The sequence below is a fragment of the Dendrobates tinctorius genome, unplaced genomic scaffold (genome assembly GCF_039654945.1).
Source record: "Dendrobates tinctorius isolate UK_male_01 unplaced genomic scaffold, ASM3965494v1 ptg000011l, whole genome shotgun sequence".
Classification (NCBI taxonomy): domain Eukaryota; kingdom Metazoa; phylum Chordata; class Amphibia; order Anura; family Dendrobatidae; genus Dendrobates; species Dendrobates tinctorius.
In genome coordinates this window covers 130577642-130602320 of record NW_027361679.1, presented here as the reverse complement: position 1 = coordinate 130602320, position 24679 = coordinate 130577642, and the positions used below count along the sequence as shown (strand labels likewise).

General features: G+C 46.1%; 1 protein-coding gene across 2 annotated transcripts in view; it reads left to right on the top strand.

The window, feature by feature from the left end:
* Nucleotides 1-24679, top strand: part of GAK (cyclin G associated kinase) — a 182330-nt gene that overhangs the window by 134577 nt on the left and 23074 nt on the right. For both annotated transcript variants that reach the window (XM_073547940.1, XM_073547947.1), the window contains 4 exons: nucleotides 362-859; nucleotides 9020-9181; nucleotides 17438-17575; nucleotides 23728-23853. In XM_073547940.1, coding sequence (XP_073404041.1) covers nucleotides 362-859; nucleotides 9020-9181; nucleotides 17438-17575; nucleotides 23728-23853 — 924 coding nt within the window. The remainder of the gene's footprint in view (nucleotides 1-361; nucleotides 860-9019; nucleotides 9182-17437; nucleotides 17576-23727; nucleotides 23854-24679) is intronic.

Sequence of the window (24679 nt, the reverse complement as noted above, 5' to 3'; positions counted from 1 at the left end):
TATGTCAGTCGCACATGCTGTTTGGGGGAAGCAGGAGCTGGAGCTGGTAGATCCATCCTTTATTAATGTATTCACCGCTGTCTACATCCCAAAGATGCAGATAGAGGCCACAGTCATGGTAGGCGTGAGGGTATGGTGTAGCCCGTGGGCTACTGTGTCAGCCTTTCTTTGACCGCAGGCCGGACAGGAACAGCCAGAGGGGCAAATATGGCATGCGGGTCGCAATTTATCCAGTTCTGCTGTAGTGGGATACAATACATCCAGTACAGAGCAGTTTTCTTGTATATCTACAATATGATTGTATTGCGATTTGTTTGAATGTTTTATTATAAAACTCGTAATCTGTGTTCATGATCTTTAGATCAGATGGAAGGAAGAGACTTTCATGTCGGAGTCCAGGCATATTCATCCAGGGAAGATCACAATGAGAATACAAATGACAACAAGAGTGAACCTTCCGACGAGGAATTCTATGACTTTGGCCAAGTGCATAATGCACTCGAAAGTGAAGAAAGAGGCGCAAACATCTTATCTCCTGATGTTTCCGAACCTGCAGATCATGTACATGCATTAAAAAATGGTGCAGACACTCCAAAACCGAAGGGGGAAGAAGTAGAAGCAGATTTATTAGGACTAAACACGACACCTGCAACTACAGACGACAATGCTGTGCCCTCGCAAATAATGAATTCATCTAGCAATGCAGCTTTACTAGACAATCTTTTCTCCGATAATCCTTTCTCGACCGACTGCAGAACTGAGAACTTGTTGGGATCTGGGGAGGATTTTTTTTTCAGTGGTCCAAATGAAACATCTGCAGAATCAGGAACCTCATTTGACACCACATTTTCTGCTGCCGGTAATGTCTACTTTCTTTGTGGGAGTTTGAAGTTGTAATTTTATTGAATTATTGTATTGACCTTAGCTGTATGCAACATTAAGAGGATGGTAGTCTTCTTGACAGACAATAGACAGCAGAAGTCAATTAAATTGAAATGATCTATTGCTTAAATCAGCTATTTTTGTTAATTTATTTTTCTAATGTTTTTTTTTTTTTTTTTACAATTTTCCACATCACAGTATATTAAAAAATAAAATATATGGGTATATATAAATATATGTAAATACACTGCTCAAAAAAAAGGAGCACTTAAACAACACAATGTAATTCTAAGTCAATCACTCTTCTGTGAAATCAACCTGACCAGTTATGAAGCAACACCGATTGTGAATCAATTTCTCCTGCTGTTGTGCAAATGGAATAAACGGTTAGAAGTGATAGGAAATTAGCAAGACAACCCCTATAAAGGCGCGTTTCTGCAGGGGGTCACCACAGACCATTTCTCTGTTCTTGTCGATTTTGGCTGTTGTTTTGGTCACTTTGGCATTTTGTCATTGGTCTCGCCCCTAGAGGTACAATAGCTTGAGGCGGTGGCTACAACCCCCAGAAGTTGCACAGGTAGTGAAAGCTTATCTAGGATGGCACATCAATGTGAGCTGTGGCAAGAAGGGTAGCTGTGTCTGTCCGTACAGTGTCCAGATCATACATCAGATTTTACTGTTCCCTTTTTTGTTTTTTGAGCAGTGTATGTGGTTTACCCCCTGCAGAACCACTCCTTTTATAGGGCCACTCCTTTTATAGGGGTTCTCTTGCTAATTGCCTATCACTTCTATCTGTTGTCTGTTCCATTTGCACAACAGCAGCAGAAACTGATTCACAATCGGTATTGATTTCAAAGACGTGTGATTGACTTGGAGTTACATTGTGTTGTTTATGTGTTCCCTCCATTTTTTTAGCAGTGTGTGTCTACGGTAACTCTCTTTATTTCTCGATCTGCTGTCTGCTTGTATTGAAATTTTGGGTTTTCACAGTGGACACGAAGTTTAATATTAGAGTATGTTCAGACAAATGCATTTTCTGTCCGATAGGCAGTAAACAGCACACAAACTCAATGTTGGCTAGTTCTATTTCACAATAACCTAGAATCCGAAAAATTGCAGAATTATTGACCAGACTAGTGCTTTCAAATAGTAAATGGGTCCTGTGGTTATCGTGGACGAGCCACACAGTGCAACTCATAGAGCTAGTTGCATACCAGCCCTAATTTTGGTAGCTTTAGGCTCTTGCGATACCACTACGCCATCAAAGGTATTGTAGCAAGGCATCACTGAGAACGGGACGCTGCGTGGGACGCCAGAAGGTGAGAATATCACGATTTTTTTATTTTAATTCTATTTTTTACAGGGATATGGTACCCAGTCTCCTCTCCTCCAGACCCTGGGTACCATCCGCACATTTTCCGCTTACTTTGCGCATGGTGGGCATAGCCACATGCGGAAAATAAGTGGAACAATGCATTCCTATGTGTGTGGAATTCCCGTGATTCCGCACAAAGAATGAGCAGGCTGCGTATTTTTCCACGATGCGGTTCCGCCGCGGAAAAATACGCTGCATTGGCACAGCATGTGCGGAATGCCATTGAATACAATGGGTTGCTTATTTTTTGCGGCGAAAAAACGCGGCAAAAATGCATAAAATCCACAGGAATTCCGGTCGTGTGCACATAGCCTCAATGCAAAGTGGTTACACTTGCAGGATTCGCCATGAATTTTTCTGCACGGTGTGGACCTACGCTTTTACTGAAGGATAGCTTTTACCTTTTGCAACTTTCTTGTCCAATGCCAGAGGAGACAGACATAAGGAAACAAAATATTTTTTAAAATCAGATTTCTCGTTCGCCTTATTGGGGGACACAGAGACCTTGGGTGTATGCTGCTGCCACTAGGAGGCTGACACTATGCACAAAAAAAGTTAGCTCCTCCTCCGCAGTGTACACCCCACCGACCGGCAGAGAATTCCTCAGTTTAGCTTAGTGTCAGTAGGAGGTGGACACTGGTCTTTTATTAGACCCATATCTACCTCGTCGTGCGTCGTTCCTTTTCAGGTTCTACGGAGGGATACAGAGTGAAAAGTCACATCTGTACTCCCACATGGAGTCTGCAAGTACGGCGTGTACTGCCACCCCGTATCCTTGCAGTTCTCCGCGGCAGGACCAGCCAGACGGACGCCGACACCAAGACGTGCCAGCGACTCCAGGGGTCCTTGTCGCCAGTCTCCCTCCCACTCGCCTACCAGAGCCTGTCGGTTGGATGAGACGCAAAGACTTCTTCAGACAGGTAATGGATCGTGGATGGGTGAGTATTAGGTCCCGGCTTCATATTTATTTTCCTGGCTGCCCATTCCCGACGGTCACCTCTTCAATGGCACAGGGGACCCCGGTTGTAGGCGCTGCGGTCGCTCGCAGTCGCCACAAGGCTATAGGCAGCTCAATGTTGCCGGGCATCCCCCCCCCCCTTTCTGGGGACAGGGAGCACAGGGTTTTTTTCCCTATTGGGAGCGACTTGCGTCTGCGGCGTCCCTCTTTTTCGGACCTCCGCGCCGACCCCCTGCTGACAGGCGGCCGCCGCAACTAATTTAGGCCCCGGCTTCAGTTCGGGCCTACCGCTGCGTCGCGGCCACGCCCCCCGCCCCTTTCTTCAAAGCGGGCTTCTCTCCCGCTCTTCCCAGGCCCTCCCACCGCCTGTCCTTCACCTGCCCAGCCTGTCATTGGCTAGAGGGCGGTGAATCATTAACCCTGCGTGGTGCTCCGCCCTTCCTCCTCTCCTAAGGCGCGCTTTTTCTCAGGACGGCGCCATTTTCCCAGCCTGTTAGCCGGGCACCAACTCCTCACTGGACATCATCTTCTCCAGCTGGTTTTTTGTCAGGAGGGCTGTCGGCCGGATTTCGCTCTGACCTGCATCCACTGACAGGTCGCAGAGCATCGCTTCTGGGGACACCGGACCGTGAGTAGCTCTGCACTGCAGACTGACCCTTCTCCGCCCTCTGTCCCCCAACCTTCCGGCATTACCTCAACTTTTCACTATGTCTAAGTCTGATCGTACCTGCTCTACTGCCCCCCCCCTGCACTTTAGTCAAGTACTTTGCATGTTCTTCGTGCAATCGCAAACTTCCCTCAGGCCAGTCCACTCCCCTCTGCCTGGATTGTAGCAATCCAATTCAGCCTGACGCCGTCCAGGAGCCATCTTCGGCCCCAGGTGAGAGTGAGCCCCCCATGCCTGGCTGGGCCTCCTCGCTATCTCAATCAGTGGCAGACCTCACCAGGGTGTCTCAGTCCCTGGTGGCCGTTCTTGATAAGTTGCCCCTGGACTCTTCAGCAGGGCCAAGCAGGTCCCAAATTGTTCCATCTGAATCAGCCAGCGGTAGTCGCAAAAGACCCAGGCAAGATTCCCAGCCGGAATCCTCTCCTAGTCCCATCTCACCGCATAGCCCTTCTCACCAGCCTCCCTCTCGGGCCTCCTCTCCCGAGTCAGGGGAAGCGCTTTCGGACAGGTCATCTGAGTGGATTTTCGAGCTGGATTCAGACCAGGATGCAAGCATGAAGGTCACAGTGCAGGACCTCATTGCTGCGATCCATCATACCTTCGATATTGCTGACTCCCCTGCGAAATCCTCAGATCAGGAGGTTTCGTTCAGACGGGCAGAAACTCCCTCCAGGGTTTTTCCTTTCCATTCCCAGTTTGGGAAAATTTTTACCAAGGAAAGAGAGGATCCGACCAGACGCTTTCAAAGAGGAAAACGTCTCGGCATACTCTACCCATTTGCTAAAGAGCTCACGGACAACTGGTCGGCCTCTCCCTCAGTCGATCCGCCCGTGTCCAGGCTATCCAATAACACGGTTCTCCCGCTTTCAGGCGTGGCGTCCCTAAAGGATTCTAATGACAGGATTGTAGAATCCCTGGCGAAGTCTGCCTTTGAAGCGGCTTCAGCGGCGGTGTGTCCAATCTTTGCTTCATCCTGGACAGCAAAGACCATAACCACGTGGGCAGACGACCTTCGGCAGGGCATCTTAGATAAGGCGCAACCGGAGTATTTGGCCAATCTCGCCAATCAGATCTCCCATGCTGGGGACTATCTTCTCTCCGCTTCCTTGGATGCTGCATCCTGTGCAGTTCAGGCGTCAAGCAACGTTATTGCAATTCGACGTACAATTTGGCTAAAGGCATGGCAAGCGGACTTGTCTTCAAAAAAGTCCCTCACTAACCTGCCCTTTCAGGGGGTGCGCCTCTTTGGGTCCCAATTGGACCAGATTATTAAGGACGCCACCGGAGGCACGAGTTCACTCCTCCCTCAGTCCAAGCCTCGCAGACCCCCACTAAGGCGTCAGTTTCGACCCTTTCGGACTTTCCGCCGTTTCAATACGGCGGACAACTCCTCCAGCCAACAGAGACCGCAGGCTCGCCAGGAGAGAAAGAAAGTTTCCTTCAGACCCACTCCTTCCTGGCGACCCCACTCCTCCCAGGGCAGACCGTTCAGATCTAGATCTGGACGGTCTACTTCAGCATGACTATCATCGGGCACGCGAGGGGCCTTTCCAATTGGGAGGTCGACTTCTTTCCTTCAGGGACGTTTGGCTGGCCGCCGTGGAGGACGCCTGGGTCAGGGAGGTCGTATCCTCAGGATACAAGATAGAGTTCGTCTCTCTCCCACGGGATCGTTTCTTCGAATCCCGGCCTCCAAAGGATCCAGCCTTGATCCCGGGGTTCTCTACAGCTATCGCTGCTCTCCTCAGTTCCGGGGTGATTGTGCCCGTTCCCGAATCGGAGCGCTTCACGGGGTTCTACTCGAACCTGTTTGCCGAAAAAAGACGGCGCAGTTCGACCCATCTTGGATCTCAAGCTGCTCAACAAGAGGGTCCGCCTTCGCCACTTCCGCATGGAGTCGCTTCGCTCGGTCATCGCCTCCATGGAGGAGCAGGAGTTCATGTGCTCAATAGACATCCAAGATGCCTATTTACCTGTTCCAATTTTCTCCGGACATCAAAAGTTCCTGCGCTTTGCGATTCGACAGCACCACTACCAGTTTGTCGCACTGCCCTTCGGTCTTGCCACCGCTCCCAGAGTCTTCACGAAGATCATGGCTGCGTTGATGGCTTTGTTGAGAGTCAGAGGCCTCGTTCTTTTCCCGTACCTAGACGATATTCTGATCAAGGCTCCCTCATTCCAACAGGCTCACCAAAGTTTGTCAATCGTCCTGGACACTCTTTCCAATTTCGGGTGGATCGTCAACAGGAAAAAGTCCTGTCTGGTTCCTACCCAACGCCTGGTCTTTCTAGGTCTTCTGTTCGACACTCGTCGGTCAAGGGTCTTTCTCCCACAAGAAAAGATTCTCTCTCTGCAGCAGGAAGTACGATCGCTGCAGACCTCGCGATTCCCATCCCTCCGTACAGCCATGAGGGTCCTGGGAAAGATGGTCGCGGCGATAGAGGCAGTTCCCTTTGCCCAATTTCACGCCAGGCCTCTCCAGCAGGCCATTCTGTCGAAGTGGAACAGGTCGCCTCGGTCCCTGGATCGCCCTGTCCATCTTTCTTACCGGATCAAGCGGTCTCTCAACTGGTGGTTGTCGTCACCTCTCATTCTATCGGGTCGATCCTTCCTTCCCATTCACTGGCAGATAGTAACCACAGATGCCAGTCTCCTCGGTTGGGGTGCTGTGTTCCGCAACCACACTGTTCAGGGTCGATGGTCGGATCGGGAATCAGCGCTACCAATCAACATTCTGGAGATTCGAGCGATCCATCTTGCTCTGGTCCACTGGGAAAGGCTCCTCAAGGGACTGCCGGTACGGATTCAGACAGACAACGCCACAGCGGTGGCATATGTCAACCGCCAAGGGGGAACACGGAGTGTTTCAGCCCTGGCGGAGGTGTCCAAGATTCTTCGTTGGGCGGAGATTTCCGTTCCGACAATTTCCGCGGTTCACATTCCCGGCGTAGACAACTGGGTCGCCGATTTTCTCAGCCGCGAGGGTCTCGCGGCGGGAGAATGGTCCCTACATCCGGAAGTGTTTCATCTGCTCTGCCTTCGGTGGGGAACCCCGGATGTAGACCTCATGGCGTCTCGCCTCAACAGGAAAGTCCCACAATTCGTGTCCAGGTCTCGGGACCCTCTGGCAGTGGGCGCCAACGCCCTGGCCGTTCCTTGGTCCCAGTTCGAACTTCCCTACCTGTTCCCTCCTCTGCCTCTTCTTCCCAAGCTGTTGAAGAAGATCAAGGCAGAAGGACTTCCGGTCATTCTCATCGCCCCGAATTGGCCCAGAAGGTCTTGGTTCGCGGACATTGTCAACCTTCTCGCGGACGCCCCCTGGAAGCTTCCAGACAGAACAGATCTGCTGTCTCAGGGTCCGATTTGCCACCCCAATTCTCGGCCGCTCAATTTAACGGCGTGGCTGTTGAGACCGAGGTTCTGAAACGAGCAGGATTTTCCGACCACGTAATTCAGACCATGATCCGAGCCAGAAAGCCATCATCTTCCAAGATTTACTACCGTACTTGGAAGGCCTATTTCACTTGGTGTGAGACCAATGACGTCGCGCCCATGTCCTTTTCGCTCCCTTCAGTCCTAGCGTTTCTTCAGGCAGGATTGGATGCGGGGCTTGCCCTCAGTTCCCTGAAGGGTCAAGTTTCGGCGCTGTCCATTCTGTTTCAGAAAACGTTGGCTTCCCGTCCTCAGGTTAAGACCTTTCTTCAGGGCGTGGCTCACACGGTCCCGCTGTACCGGGCGCCCGTGGATCCATGGGATCTTAATCTGGTTCTTGAGGTTCTGCAAGGTCCGCCCTTTGAACCCCTCAGGGATATTTCCCTTTCTCTCCTTTCTTGGAAGGTAGCCTTTCTGGTGGCCATCACCTCCGTCCGGCGCGTGTCGGAATTGGCAGCTCTTTCGTGCCGCTCCCTTTCTGGTTCTCCACCAGGATAAGGTAGTTCTGCGGCCTCCGCCCTCGTTTCTTCCGAAGGTGGTGTCCTCGTTTCACCTCAACGAGGATATCGTGCTACCGTCCCTTTGTCCGAATCCAACTCATCCCCGAGAGCGGTCCTTGAACAAGCTGGACCTGGTTAGGGCGGTAAGAGTCTATCTGTCTAGGACGACTTCCCTGCGAAAGACAGAGTCTCTTTTCATTATCCCTGATGGAGCGCGGAAAGGTCACCCGGCGTCAAAAGCCACCATTGCTCGCTGGATCAGATCGGCTATCCTGGAAGCCTACCGTGTTAAGCGTCGCGGAGCCCCTCCGAGTATCAGGGCCCACTCTACTCGAGCAGTGGGTGCCTCCTGGGCGGTGCGCCACAGAGCTTCCGCACTGCAGCTTTGCAAAGCTGCAACATGGTCATCGGTTCACACGTTTGTGAAATTCTACAGAGTCCACACCTACGCTTCGGCGGACGCCAGCCTAGGTAGACGGATTCTGCAGGCAGCGGTGGTGAGTCCGCTGGCCTGATGGAAGTTTGTTTCCCACCCCAGGGACTGCTTTGGGACGTCCCAAGGTCTCTGTGTCCCCCAATAAGGCGAACGAGAAAACAGGATTTTTGGGTTGCTTACCGTAAAATCTGTTTCTCGGAGCCTTCATTGGGGGACACAGCACCCTCCCATGTTTTACAGCTCCTGTTCTTACTTTGGTTGAATGGTTACAGTTGAGTTGTTTATGTTGTCAACCTATTCTGTTACTTCTCCTGCTTTCTCACTAATTGAGGAATTCTCTGCCGGTCGGTGGGGTGTACACTGCGGAGGAGGAGCTAACTTTTTTTGTGCATAGTGTCAGCCTCCTAGTGGCAGCAGCATACACCCAAGGTCTCTGTGTCCCCCAATGAAGGCTCCGAGAAACAGATTTTACGGTAAGCAACCCAAAAATCCTGTTTTCCTAATTAAATGATTGAGTGCCACTTTTGAATCCTAGATGGCAAAGTGGGCACGAATGGTGATGTGAATAGTTCTCAGGCAGATTTATGGATTGCAGTTTTTAAAATTCATAATTATCAGTCATGGAGGAATATTGGAAAAATATTACTCACCACTTTCAGAAATTTGTCACGAATAGATCATGCAACCTCAAGCAAATCTGAGTTCAAAGATTTCCTTCAAGACAGAACTTTGTGTTAATGATGCTATCCCTTTTGTATTTTGTTTACAGACCCATTTGACCCATTTGCAACCACTGTGTCTGACAATAAGTCGGGTGATCCAGATCTGTTTGAAGGACTAGTCAGCCCACACTCTGCATCCACTCCTAATGTGTACCCTTCTGCACGTAGTACACCACCTCCTGCTTCAAGCATGGATTTTTTAAACCTAGGTAAGTGAATACCGATTAGATTATACATTGATAATTGCTAGTAGTAGTCGTTTTTTTCTTATTTTCAAATATATTACCTGTTTTCTATGCAGTGGTTTTAATTGTTTAAAATGCATTTTTAATCTAAAATGACCTTTCTGCAATCTCCTTTCCATCATTATAACCCATTTAAAGGGAATTGTGCTTTTTCTTTTTTTGTTTAATTCGTACCAGACCTTGAAAAGCTATGGACCCAATTCATCAGCGCTTTTATGCCAGTATTCTGGTGTAAAATGTCTTGAAAAGTCACACAATTTTGGCACCTCTATAGGCTAAAGTAAAATTATGCGATTTTTGGTGTTATAACTACCGTATTTTTCAGATTATAAGACTCACCCCAAATATGGTGGAGAAAAATAGGATTTTTTTTTTTTTTTTAAGTTTTTTAAGAAAAATGGTTGTACTTCTTATAATCCATGCGTCTTATTGCTTACCCGGTTACCGGGGGTGGTGGCTGCAGTGAAGCGGGGTCCCAGGGTCGCTGCTGGAGGAGGCAGGAGTGGGGTGATGTTGCAGGCCACAGGCTGGGATGAGGGGGCGTTCCGATGTGCAGCACGCCGCTGTAGGTGTCTGGCGCTGCTGCTGGAGTCTCAGGTGCTGCGGGTGCCTGGCGCTGCTGCGGGGGTGTCCGACGGTGCTGCCTACTGCTGCTGTAGATGCCCAGTGGTGCTACGGGGTTGTCCGGCGATGCTGCCTGGTGCTGCTGTGGGTGTCTCCGGGGCTCTGCTGACATTTTGTGAAAGGCCAGAGCCCAGGCAGTTCCATGGTTTCCTGTGCGGTGAACTCCAGGAAAATGGCCGTTGGGGGCGGCGCATGCGCAGATGGAGATCTTGGCACCAAGATCTCGAGAGATGAGATTTCAGCACTGCCAGACACCCCCTCATCCCAGCCTGCGGCCTGCAGCAATGGTACGCATTCTAAGAGGCACCCCATTTTCCCCCAAATTTGGGGGTAAAAATAGTGCATCTTATAATCCGAAAAATAAGTTAAATTATCACCTAGAATCATTCGCATTTTCATGAATCAGGAGTATCTGATTCCACTCCATCTCCTCATCGAGACCAGCATGAACAGCACCAGTCTTGATATATAGGGCCAATTTTTTTTTCTCATGTCTTTTGCTTTTTAGCGTATAGATGTTCTTTACTTTACTGTGAGGGTGTGGGACCCGTACTGATTGGTCAACTCATGGATGAGCTGTACACACGGAATAATTTATGGGTTCACTAGTTAGTCTTTGGGTGTGTACATTTGTTCCCTCAGCTGTTTACTATCCTGTAGACGTACTTTTGAGCCTTTACAATATTGTCTGCACAGCTCTACTCAGAGATGCAAAGCTCCTGCAAGTGTTTTAACCCCTTAGTGACAAAGCTGATTTAACCTTAATGACCAGGCCAAATTTTAGAAATCTGATCAGTGTTACTTTATGTGGTAATAACTTTGGAATGCTTTGACGTGTCCCAGTGATTTTGAGATTATTTTTATTGATCACCCATGACAGCACCACGGGAGAGGGGATCCACCCTTCAAGAGCAGGAAGCCTTCAGGCATAAAAGGGCGGTACCTCTCCCACGCATCAGCTGGTTTCCTGCCCTTGAAGGGTGAACCACTTACAGGCATACCTGAAGATTGAAGATGGATGACCTTTTTTTCCAGGCCCGCCCGGCCTGTCAGTCCAGGCAGTGGTAGTTCCCTACCTCTACCAGTGTGACAGTGCGGTTCCAAGGGAACTTCAAGGTTATGTGTAGGCACAGGTGAGCAGTATCCTGGCAGGATAGCTGACTCTGTAGGCGCTGGATGCGCCGAGGTAGAGACAGGTTGCAGTACCTCAGACGCCACGGGCTTGCTTGGAGGGGGGACAGGCCCTGATGACGCTGCCGGGGTGCGCCCTCATGTTGTCTGGAAGCCCCAGCAGCAAACAGACTGACGTCGACCCTGTAGCAGTACTGTCAGTGAGAGATGGAATTCTGCAGCCAGATCCAGTAGGAGGAGCTCCAGCAGAACGGACAAGTCATCAGCTTCCCAAGATGGTCCTTTGGTTGAGATGTGTCTCCCTCATAATCTGGTACAATTCAATTGCCTCACACTAGTAAGTGATCTTCATGAATGTTCACTCTGTGATGTAGTCTTTCCCCTCTTTTCTCCCTATGTTCTGCTAGGGAAAGAAGTGTACAGCAAAGTCAAAGCACAAGGAGTGTGCACTTTGCAGGACTCTATTGCCTGACTCCTACCAGAAAAGACTTTGCCAGTCTTGTATTGAGCGGACTGTAACGGAGGAGACACCTAGCTTTGCCACTAATTTGAGATCTATCATCAGGGTGGAAGTTAGAGATTCCCTTAAGTCCCTTTCACAGGAAAAGGTGCATATGGGAAAGAAAAATAGAAGACCTAGCAGCCTCGGTCCCCTGAGTCAGATGTGTATAGTGCCTTAATAAAAATGACGACTCCTCCAAAACCTCTTTATCAGCTTCCTCCTCTTCAGACGACATGATAGGTTGTTTCTGTTTCCCTATAGATCATATGGACAAGGTTGTTAAAGTAGAAATACGATGGTGGAGTCCAAACCCAAAATATCAATTCAGGACATTGTTTGGAGGCTTGGACTAAAAGAGGTGTAAGTAATTTCCCTTAAACCAAAGCATCTGTTCATTGATACAAAGGGAATGGAAAAGACCTGAAAGGACAGGTTCCCTTCCCCCAACTTTTAAGAGTCGATATCCTTTTTGATGAGCCTTCCTCATCAAGCTTGGATAAAGCCCCAAAACTGGCTGCAGTGATTGCAAAGGCTTCTAGGAAATCCTCTCTCTCCCCTTTGAGGACATGGGAAATTTAAAAGACCCCCCTAGACAAAAAAAAATCAGATGCCTTCCTTAAAGGGACATGGGAGACATTGAAGTCGGCGGTGGCTGCTACGTGTACTGCCAGGTCCTTAAGGGTATGATTGGATCGTCTGGAAACTCAGTTGAAGGATAAGACATCTAGAGACAGCACCTTGTCCTCTGTCCCGCTGATGTCAGGAGCTGCGGCATTTTTGTCAGACGCTTCACCTGTCTTGGTTCGTTTAGCAGTGAGATCCATAGCCCTTTCAAATGCGGCCCTTAGAGCCTTGTGGTTGAAGTGCTGGCTCGGGGACATCCAGGCTAGTTCAAAACTGAGTGCTATTCCATGTGAGGGGGAATATCTGTTTGGCCTCTCTTTGGATGAACTTCTGGAGATGGCTGGCGATGATAAGAAGAGATTTCCTAGCTTGTCCATCCCATCCTAGTGATCCTTCAGTAAAAGACGTTTGACCCGAAGGAAGACCTCCAGACATCAGAACAAATGGGAAAACAGGAAGAGGAAAGGGAGAGGTTTCATGTTCGGAACCTCCTTCCAGGTTTGAAAACAAAATAAACGAGCCGAAGACTTCCAGCCCAGGTGGGAGGGGTGAGGCTTTCATTCCTTCTTCCCGGCTTGGGATTAAATATCAAGGAGTAATTGGCCTAATAAAATCTGGGCTTAAAATGGAGTTCCTGTTGATCCTGCAGGAGCGGTTCATAGTATCTCCCTTTCGATCTTCCACAGCAGAGCAAACAGGGCTTTGAAGCAGAAGTCCCAGAGCTGATTCAGAAAGCATTTATAGTGGAAGGATCCATGTTTTTGAGCTTTAGCACTATGGCACTTTGCAACAAGTTAGTCCCCTGAAGATTTACTTGGATGAAAAGCATTGGGACGCTCTTCTAAGGGAAAGTGCAGGGCATGTGCAATATAGGGTGAGCTGTGGACTGCCCTTGTAAGGGCAGGAGTCTGGGGATCAGATGATGGTTAGTTTTTGAGGGATTTGACAGGGTATTGTCTTCCTATCGCTACCTCCCTGTGTGTATACAGAGTATCCCTGGAGACTCCTGGCCGTCTGCAAAAACCGGTGAGATTGTTCCTATTTTATATATCTCACCTTCTTGTATCTCGTGGCTATAAACCTTTTTTGGTTTAGCCAAACATAATATACATATATGCAATTGGTTATGGCATTGTGTGCTAACTGTTAAATGCTGTATCCTTTACACAAACTGTTGCCTGACATGATACATTAGCAACGTTTTATATCCTGATTGATGCGGTTGGGTGGTTCCCATCTTTTTCTAGGGATTACCCATCAAATGGCATCCTTTTAATCACTATTGGTGACATTATTGTTTTGGAGCTTTTAAGTTATATATTAAGTTATTTTTTAACCTCACTTATTGCTGTATAGATATATTAAGTTTTGGGGTGAGATATATGTGTCATTTTTGACAAAAATTGGCATTTTTTTGCTGTATTTCCTCATCTAATAACGTAGCAATCCAGTGGATTTGGTCAGGGGGCAGTATAGGTTTTTCATCAAACCTGAAGGAATTGCTTTCAGTCGAGTTAGCAGTAAGAAGACCCCTTGTGTCCCTACAGGGTCATCATGTAGGGATCCTCTCCGACAATCAGGTGACAGTGGCCTACATCAACCACCAGGGGGAACCCGATCCAGACCCTTAATGTAGGTGACAGATCGCTTATTCCATCTAGCGGAAAGTCATCTCGTGTCCTTAATGGCTTTTCATGTAAGGCCGGGATCACACGTGAGAAACTCGGATGAGGTTTGCATCTTAACACCCAGCACTGCCGTCGGCACTCGGGAGTGGAGCATGCGGCTGCAAAGAAACACATGCAGCCCGCACGCTCCGCTCCCGAGTGCCAGCGGTAGTGCTGGGTATTAAGATCCGAGACTCGTCTGAGTTTCTCGCATGTGTGATCCTGGTCTAAGAGGGAGAGAAAACCATGAGAGCGGACTTTTCAAGCCGCAGTGAACTCAGGCAAAGAGAGTGGGAGTTAAATCATGCCATCTTCAGTCAGATAGTGCAGATGTGAGGCTGTCCGGATATAGGCCTCTTTGCATCCAGATTGAACAGGAAGATGAATAATTTCTGTTCTCTGAAACTTAGGGAAGGTCCCCAGATGGTAGATGCCTTCTTATTTCTATGGAAGTTCATCCTGGCATACGCTTTTCCTCCAATACCCCTTATCACACTGGTGGTAGGTAAGATCAGAGAAGGCAAAGCAGGGATTATCTTAATTGCCCCCTTTTGGTCCAGAAGCCCATGATTTTCATGGTTAAGGATTATAATAAAATAATAATAATTATGTCGATAACTGACCCGTGGGTCCTCCTGGAGGTTCCGAATCTTCTTTCTCAGGGAACAATTTAACATCCACAAGTAACCAACCTCCATTTGATGGCGTGGAATTTGAGAGGGTGCTGTTAATAGAAAAGGGTTTTTCTCTAAATCTTGTTACCACTCTACTTCATAGTAAAGAGAAAAAGACGACCATGCAGTCCAAACGCAATATGGCAAAAAAATCAGCAATGGTTTGTTAAATTACCTCAGGTGACAATAACCGATAAACACATCAATGTACACAAAAAGACTAAAATTATAAAAACAGGGTCGCTCATCCAGACATGAAAATGACCGTAGTCAAGAGGAAGAAACAAGGCTAAATGTTGAGTGCTAAATACAATAATTGAATGGATAACAAAAACTAGAATATATACATATAGGTGTATTAAGGAACTAAACATATAAAGTGCATACGAGGAGTTGTACTACTGTACAATGTAGTAGGTATCCCTAAACTGCTAATGCAAGACAGCTCCAGTAGGTGTCAGTATAGAACCACGGTATTACTATACATAGTCATGCTAATGGTATTTAGGGCACAATAAGACAAAATATTAGCAGTGTATTCAACAATGAAAGAAATATTTTAGTGATGTAGAAAGGTCAAATTGAGTAATAGTACTTACAAAAGTAATGTATGGCTATCTCTCCTGGATGGCGTCCACCCCAACGTATGTTTTGGTATGCTACATTCATTGACCCCCTGACTGGAAGACGGTAATTTTGAAGCCGGATCCATCCTGCCTTCCAAAAGAGGCATCCCGGTTTCTTAGATTACAAGAAATGCATCAATGCAGTAGGAGCGGAGTAGGAAGGGGGGAGGGTTTGGCCAAGCCATGCATGATGGGAAAGGGGGCTGAGCCATACAGGATGGGACGAGGGGCTGAGCCATGCATGATGGGATGGGGGGGAGCTGAGGAATGCAAGGCAGGGAGAGCCACACATACCAGGACAGAACGGGGGGAGCCACACATAGCAGGACAGGATGGGGGAGCCACATACAGGACATGACAGGACAGGGGGAGCCACATACCAGGACAGGGATGAGGGTTCAATGCATACCCGGCTTACTCGAGTCAATAAGCTTATCCAGTTTTCCGTGACAAAATTAGGTGCCTGAGCTTATACTTGGGTCGGCTTATACTCGAGTATATACGGTAATATAACACTACTAGATATAAACCTAATCTAACACTAGTAAGCAAGCCTAATCTAATCTAGCACAAGTAAACTAAACCCAGTTTTTTTTTTTGGACCTGTCAGTAAGATTTTGCTAAGTACACTACAGATATTGTCAGGTTAGCACTGTGTACTGATTAAAATGATACCTGGGGTGAAGACATCAGTCTTGTGGTTCTTGTGTAATCAGTCTTAGAAGTTTTCAGTTAATTATATGCCCGTGCTCCGGGGCGGAACTGTGGTCAGTCTTATCTTCCTGCTATGCTCTATAGGGGGTTTTACACATAGCGATATCGCTAACAATATCGCTAAAGCATCACCGATTTGGTGACGCAGCAGCGATATCGCTGTGTGTGATACCTCCGACCGGCTCCCCCGCTGTCCATCGCTGATCGCGCAGCTCCATTTCTCGTCGGGCGCTTCCTGCTTGGCTTCCTGCTGGCGCCGACAAGCGATGCGTGGACGCGAACGGAGGACGTCAGGATCGCCTCGTCTGAAAGGTAAGTATCGTCCGCTGTATCGTTGCTGCATCGCTGTGAGATCTGCCTGTTTGGCAGCTCACTAGCGATCATTTAGCGATGCACCAGCGATCCTGACCGGGTCGTATCGTTGTCGTGATCGCTGGTGCATCGCTAAATGTAAAGGGGCCTTAAGCCAGAGAAACCAAGAAAGGCCTGCCCACAGCTGCCCCGAAGTACAAACATGTTACTCATCATAGAGACAACCTGTTTGTGCTTCGGGGGCAGGTTTGTCTTGGTTTCTCAGGCTTGGAGCAGAGCAGGAAGATAAGACTCTGCCTACAGTCCTGCCCCGAAGCATGTGCATATCATTACCTGAATATTTCTAACACTGATTACACAGAACCACAAGGTGGATTTCTTCACCCCAGGTATCATGTTAATCAGTATTACAGCGGCAACCTGACAGTGTTGCTTAAAGCCGAACCCTGGCTCACCTTTATGGAAATGGAGCTACAAATTTATTTTTTTTGACACTGACAGGACACAGCACTATGGTGTAGTATATGTCTCTTCTCTCTCACAACTACAAGAAGAGGCACAAACCAAGTGCTGCCAAATTTACTAATATTGGGGATCTTGATCACTGAATAGGATATACTGTATCACAGTTATCAAGTCATGGACCGATGAAAAAAATCTGATGTTGCGCCCACCATTTTGCTTTGGCAGAAGGAGGGAGTCCTGGGGATCACTGATCCAGAACGTAGGGTACTGTGAGGGGCTCAGGGACCACATTTCTCTCTCCTCTGACATGTTTGATCATGTTATAGGAGAGAGAAATTATTTTTAAATCTGACTTTACTTTTTTTTTTTTTTTTTTTTTTTTACGTGTGATCGCCATTATTCCGTGATTAACAGCATCACAGGGACTGGTATATCCGGCCCTGATCATCTCCAGGGTCGCTGAAACCCTGGATAGCTTCTGACCCCTGGGGGCACTATACCCTTCTTTCTCAGCACCATTAAAAATCTGCTGTGAGGAGGAAGGACCCTTTACTGCCGCCGCTAAAAGGCGTATCGGCGGTCGTTAAGGGGTCAACTGATTGATGGGGGGGGTCACAGGACTCGAGCACTCACACTACGCTGTGCTGGTAATATGTAATAACTTTAATAAAATGACTATTACTTGTAACGATCTAAACGCTAATCCTTGTATCCAGGCCATTATGGCAATAAATACTTTGTGAGCAGTTCCTTACAAATTAATCATTCAATACTTTATTACAAATACTGGCCGTATAATTTTACTGAAAACTGCCAGTAACATTCCAGTCATTGTTTCACAATTTTACCTTTTTTTCTTTTTTATATATATATAAATGTAGAAGATAATTTCCCAACTACGCACTCAAGAATAGTTTCTTCTGCCAGCAATCCAGACCTTTTAGGAGGATGGAATTCATGGGATGAGCCTTCTAAACCCAATGTGTTTCTTCCAAAGTCCAACAAATCGCCCTTTAAAGGTATAGGATGCTGCTATTATTATTATTATTACATTTATTTTTATTATTATTCTAATAAAGATTATATACTGTACCTATACATAACGGTGGGTCAGTTTAAGGGTAATCTGTCACCTGTTTTTTCTTGGTAATCTGAGAGCACCATGATGTAGGGGAAGAGAGCCTGATTACAGTGATGTGTAACTTAATAGGCTTTGTTTTTGTTTTTTCAATACAATTGTTTTTTTTTTTATCAGTAGGAGAGTATCAATATAGGACAACTGACCTTGTGAACCTTAGTCCAACAACACCACTTCCCCAGCACTAATCAGTAACTTTCTGTCACCATACAATGTACACAGTAAGATGTGGTGTGTGTGTGTGTGTGGGGTTATACACAGATGAACATCTCAGCCCTGCTAAATCTCTAAGAGAAAACTGTGACTCTCTTATAACTGCTGCCCCCAATAAACGAAGTGATACACTGCTAAAATCAGGGTCTCTGTCCCTACCTCATGCTGCTTTCATATTACATGCTGACAGATTCCCTTTGAAACGGTTGTTCCTAAATTGGTTTAATTAGTTAGAAAAAGCAAGTCTGTTGCTAACTTGCTTATTTTAATGCTGAGTATCTGCTTTCATTCTTTGGCAATGAAAGTGTACAGATGATTTCCATGTAACCTGGCCCTGTAGTAACATCCAAGTCAGCTCTTTCCATTCCATTAATTTCTGTGCAGCTGTTTGGGATCTAAGGGGTAACGCTTCTCCTTGTGGAGAGTGACGTGCCATGCCTGGCTTTTCAGAGTGCAGAGACTTATATGCCATGTATGCTCCTCTGGGAAATTTAAATATGCAAATTGTCTCTAAAGAGAGGAAGCGAACTCTGGCGCCACCTATTGGAAGTAGCAATCTTAAAAGTCATTATTGACCCTTTAAAGAGCCTTGAAATATAACTTAGGTTTGGCTTCTATCCTAAGTCATATGGCAAGGCTCGTTAAAAGGTTGATATTGACTGTTAGGATTTTTACTTGCACTAAAATTCAAGTCCTCTTCCTCTCTGAAGAGGCAATTTCCAAAAGCAGCAGTTGACTGCTCCCCTCCCTTCCCCTCAACCTCTACTTTTCATCTTCTGAAAAGATACGATCATAAATCATCACCTTTCACAAAAATATTTAGAATTGAGAGTCCTCAGTGGTTGATTCCTTTTAATGGCTAACTGAAAACATGGTAACACATTGCAAGCTTTCGAGACTACTCAGGTCTCTTCATCAGGCTGGACTAATGCAGCATCTGAAGAGTCACATATTTATGCACAACACTGCAGAGAAATAATGCAATATATAAGACAAGTGACGTGAAGCAGAATTATCATTATGGGAGAGGGATAAACAGTTGTGGCCGTAAATATTGGAACAGTTCATAGATAAGGAGGGTGAAACGGTCATTGTCCGGTGATTGAGGGATGGTCCTAATTCCTCCACAAGTTCAGAGGTGAAAATTCCTTAACTGATGTAAAAAGACATAAATCCATGCGACACATTCATTTCTGCACTGAGTTCCCGCCGAGTAAAACCCGGAAATAATCGGCGCTCGCCAAGTACATCGAGTATCATGATACTCGGTCGAGCACCGAGTAGTGGCGAGCCGGCTCGCTCACCACTAATTAATATATGATTCTTTAGATTTTGTATTAGTCTATGCCTGATGAAGAGACGTGAGTAGTCTGGAAAGCTTGCATTTTGTTACCATCTTTTCAGTTAGCCATTTAGGCTGTGTGCACACGATGCAGATATGCAGCGGTTCCGCAGCGGATTTTACCGCGCAGAAACGTTGCATATCCGCATTGTGATGTACAGTAGCCTTAAAATCAATGTAAAAAAAAAACCACTGTGCAGACGCTACGGATTTTTCCGCGGTACAAAATCCGCAGCATGTTACTACTTTTGTGCGGTTTTCCATCTCCCCTGTCACCAAATCCGCAGGGGGAAAACCGCACAAAAACCGCATGAAAAATGGAAGAAATCCGCAGGAAAAATGCAGGTCATTTGACCTGCGGATTTCTTCCATTCTGCGCGGAAAAATCCGCAGGGCCAAAAAGTCCGTCTGCACTCAGCCTAAAAGGTATCAACCACTGAGGACTCTCAATTCTAAATATTCTTCTACCTACTGGCTAACACGGTACAAAGATATCTTTCTTTTATCAGCTTTCACAACAAATCTATTAATCGCAACTCATTTTTCTCGATGTCTGGACCTGTGTGCTTTTTCAAATGCTGTTACCTCTGTGTAAATACAGTTAGAACATTGACGGAGATCAAATCACTGATGGCTAAAGAGAACCTGCCAGGAGGATCAGTCCTACTAAGCAGTCTACAGTGCCTTGCGAAAGTATTCGGCCTCCCTGGAACTTTTCAACCTTTTCCCACATATCATGCTTCAAACATAAAGATACCAAATGTAAATTTTTGGTGAAGAATCAACAACAAGTGGGACACAATTGTGAAGTTGAACGAAATTTATTGGTTATTTTAAATTTTTGTGGAAATACAAAAACTGAAAAGTGGGGTGTGCAATATTATTCGGCTCCTTTAACTTAATACTTTGTTGCGCCACCTTTTGCTGCGATTACAGCTGGAAGTCCCTTGGGGTATGTCTCTATCAGTTTTGTACATCGAGAGACTGAAATTCCTGCCCATTTTTCCTTGGCAAACAGCTCGAGGTCAGTGAGGTTTGATGGAGATCGTTTGTGAACAGCAGTTTTCAGCTCTTTCCACAGATTCTCAATTGGATTCTGGTCTGGACTTTGACTTGGCCATTCTAACACCTGGATATGTTTATTTGTGAACCATTCCATTTAAGATTTTGCTTTATGTTTGGGATCATTGTCTTGTTGGAAGACAAATCTCCGTCCCTGTCTCAGGTCTTTTGCAGACTCCAACAGGTTTTCTTCAAGAATGGTCCTGTATTTGGCTCCATCCATCTTCCCATCAATTTTAACCATCTTCTCTGTCCTTGCTGAAGAAAAGCAGCCCCAAACCATGATGCTGCCACCACCATGTTTGACAGTGGGGATGGTGTGTTCAGGGTGATGAGCTGTGCTGCCTTTAGGCCCAACATATCGTTTGGCATTGTTGCCAAAAAGTTAGATTATAGTTTCATCTGACCAGAGCACCTTCTTCCACATGTTTGGTGTGTCTCCCAGGTGGCTTGTTGCAAACTTTAAACAACACTTTTTATAGATATCTTTGAGAAATGGCTTTCTTCTTGCCACTCTTCCATAAAGGCCAGATTTGTGCAAGATATGACTGATTGTTGTCCTATGGACAGACTGTTCCACCTCAGCTGTAGATCTCTGCAGTTCATCCAAAGTGATCATGGGCCTCTTGGCTGCATCTCTGATCAGTCTTCTCCTTGTTGGAGATTAAAGTTTAGAGGGACAGCCAGGTCTTGGTAGATTTGCAGTGGTATGATACTCCTTCCATTTCAATATGATCGCTTGCACAGTGCACCTTGGGATGTTTAAAGTTTTGGAAATCATTTTGTATCCCAATCCGGTTTTAAACTTCTCCACAACAGTATCACGGACCTGCCTTTTGTGTTCCTTGGTCTTCATGATGCTCTCTGTGCTTCAAACAGAACCCTGAGACTATCACAGAGCAGGTGAATTTTTATACGGAGACTTGACTACACACAGGTGGATTATATTTCTCATCCTTAGTCATTTAGGACAACATTGGATCATTCAGAGATCCAAAATTAACTTCTGGAGTGAGTCTGCTGCACTGAAAGTAAAGGGGCCGAATAATATTGCACACCCCACTTTTCAGTTTTTGTATTTCCAAAAAAATATAAAACAACCAATAAATTTCGTTCAACTTCACAATTGTGTCCCATTTGTTGAGTCTTCACCAAAAATTTACATTTGATATATTTATGTTTTGAAGCATATGTGGAAAAAGGTTGAAAAGTTCCAGGGGGCCGAATACTTGCAATGTTTGGTCATGTGCGTTATAGCTGAATAACATAACTTGATATCTGCGATCTTTTGTCTTAGGCTGCGTTCATACGTTGCGTTTTTAGCGTTTATGCGGCAGTTTTTTACGCGCGAAAACGCAAAAACCGCATCCCATGCAATCCTGTGGGATTCCGCAATGCTGTGCTAGTGCTGCGTATCTTTCCGCTGCGGAATCGCATTGCGGAAAAATCTGCAGCATGCTCATTCTTTTTGCGGAATCGCAGGGATTCCGCACCCATAGGATTGCATTGAAACGCTCATTTTTCGCATGTGGCTATGCCCACCATTCGTGAATTGAGCGCTCAATATGCGGATGGTACCCAGGGTCTGGAAAGGAGACTGTCCTCCAGGCCCTGGGTACCGTACCCTGTATAAAATAAAAAAAATATTGTTATTCTCACCTTCCGACGGCCCCCGATTTCCTTCCCGCCTCTCACCACCCTCCCGCCATCTTCCAGTCCCAGTAATGCTTTGCACGAATGACCGCCATGACGTTGCGCTCTCACGAGTTTGACGTCATCGCAGGTCCTTCGTGCAAAGCATTACTGGGACCGGAAGATGTCGGTAGGGCCGCAGAGCAGATCGGGGGCCGTCGGAAGGTGAGAATAACATTTTTTTTTATTATTATTTTTACATCCTATCTTTTACTACTGATGCCTCATAGGCAGCCTCAATCGTAAAAAGTTGGTCACACTTGTCAAACACTATGTTTGACAAGTGTGACCAACATGTCAATCGGTTTTCCAAGCGATGCTACAGATCGCTTGGAAAACTCTAACATTCTGCAAGCTAATTACACTTGCAAAACGCTATTTTTTTTTTTGCGGGAATTCCGGATGCGAAGTTCCCGCGGCAAGAAGTTGCAGAATTGCTGTGGAAATTTCCACTGCAATTCTGTACGTGTGCACATAGCCTTATTCCAGAGAAATCCATGTTTTTTCTATATGTAACTGAACTGTTAAGATCTATGGGCCAAACTCTGATCTCTCGGAGAATCTGCCTACATAGCTCATTTTAACCTCTTCATGACCTTGGACATATAGATACACTGTGTGAATAAACTTTAGAATTCTGCATGAATTTGAGCGTGCCGTGAATTCTCTCTGCTACACATTGAGACTCTACCTCCATTCCACTTGCACCTCAGCCAGTCTGGGTGTGTGCAGTGCGAATTTCACTACAGTTGAGACCGGTCATCGTACCCCCAAAAACATATAGGAAATGTATTTTCTGTCTATACGTGATACTCCGTAGTAGCTGTAGTACACTTTTAGTTAGTAGTACAATAGAATAAAATGTATTCTATATCTTATTAGAAGAGACCTTCGTTGCCTTCCAGCAGCTTTTAGTTGTTCTGTTTTAGAAATGTTTAGAAAGCCCCTCAATGATCTAAATTATAACTGAACAAGGACTAAATCATAGTCAGTGCCTATGGTTCATTCTAGTGGCTGCCTACTGAACGATATGGAATCAGTAGTAGAAAGACATCTGAAAGTCTCAGCGCGCACAACTCTACAGCTCCCCAACAGGACAAGCCCATCCGCTCTGCACAAATATAGAAAGTTAATATTTACATTGATAATGCAGGAAAGACCTGAAATATACAGCAGCCTACAAGGTTTTCTAGTTGGACTTTGAATACTGTGATGTTTGTGTGCTATTAACAGGTAACAGGTATTCGGTGTTAAAAGGTGCTGTCATCTCTGCTGACCCGTTCGTTTTAGTACACATTTCAAATACTGTTGAAATTACAATTCTGAAGCTTCTTAACACTCTATGTGCCTTTCATCTTTTATTACTATTAGAAATGTAAATTGACAACTGGGTGTTACTATTTAGGGGCTTTGTTTTTACACATTCTGACACTACCAATCACCGTATTGGACTGTTTACAGAGTTCTCCTACCATTGAATTTATTCATACGTTTTTGGTTTTTTTTTTTAGAAAAAACATAGGATTGTATTTCAGATTTTAAGAAAAGACTCTCCAAAACTGTGAATTAATGGAAAACAAAAGTATGAACTTGTGTATATCAGGAGAGCGGACAGGTTCTATTGAAATTGTAGCTTCCCCAAAGGCTTGTTAACAAATTTGGAATTCTTCAAATCTCATCAAAACATTTTTTTACTTTCTTTAATTTGTTTCTCAATCTCTTAGGTTCATCTGTTACACCAACCAGCCAGATGAGCACATCTTCAAGCTCATCTTTTGTTCAAGCAAAGCCCTCCAGTTTTGACCCATTTTGTGATCTTAATAGTATGGGCTCCTCATTCCAAAACAAAGGTAGTGCAATGCTTTTGGTTAGTGCCGCTTCAATGTCCTAGAGATAAGGCTTCTTTTACACTTGCCGTGTTTTTGCAGGCCATTTTTGCGGCCCCAATATATTTCTATGGGGCAGCAAAATCGGCCCGCAAAAATTCCACGGTGTGCCGTGTTTGCGGCTGTGAAAAAAGATTGAGCCTGCTCGATCTTTTTCACAGCGTACGGACACGGTCCCCATTGAAAATCAATGGGGCCACAAAAACAAACAGAACTTTGTCACTTCCGGTTTTGCGGAACGCTGTTTTTTATTTTCCCCAATACTATTTCCATAGTATTGGAAACATGAAAAGCGTCGATCCCCAAGTTTTTTGCGGTTCGTTATTGCGGCAGACCACAAAAAATGCGGCGATACGGCCCGCAAAGAGATCTACATGGCTTTTGATCCAACTCCAGACTTAAGTGTCTGACCTTTTTCATTCCTCATTTACCTTCCATTATGTATGCATGCCCCTTTATGTATGTCTCCTAACTTTAACCCCTTAACGACCGCCGATACGCCTTTTAACGGCGGTAATTAAGGGTACTAAAACCACAGCGCCGTTAATTCACAGCGCTGTGGAGAAAGTACATAGCGCCCCCAGTGTCGGATTTTCTCCGGGGTCTCGGCTGCGAGGGGTAGCCGAGACCCCAGAGAACATGAATCGGTCGGTTTTCACCGACCCCGCTTTTGCGATCGCCGTTATTATCCCTATAACTGCGACCGCAAAAAAAAAAGCCGCGATTATGCATTAAATTTCTCTTTCCTCTGATGTGATCGCACATCAGAGGAGAGAGAAATAGGGTCCCC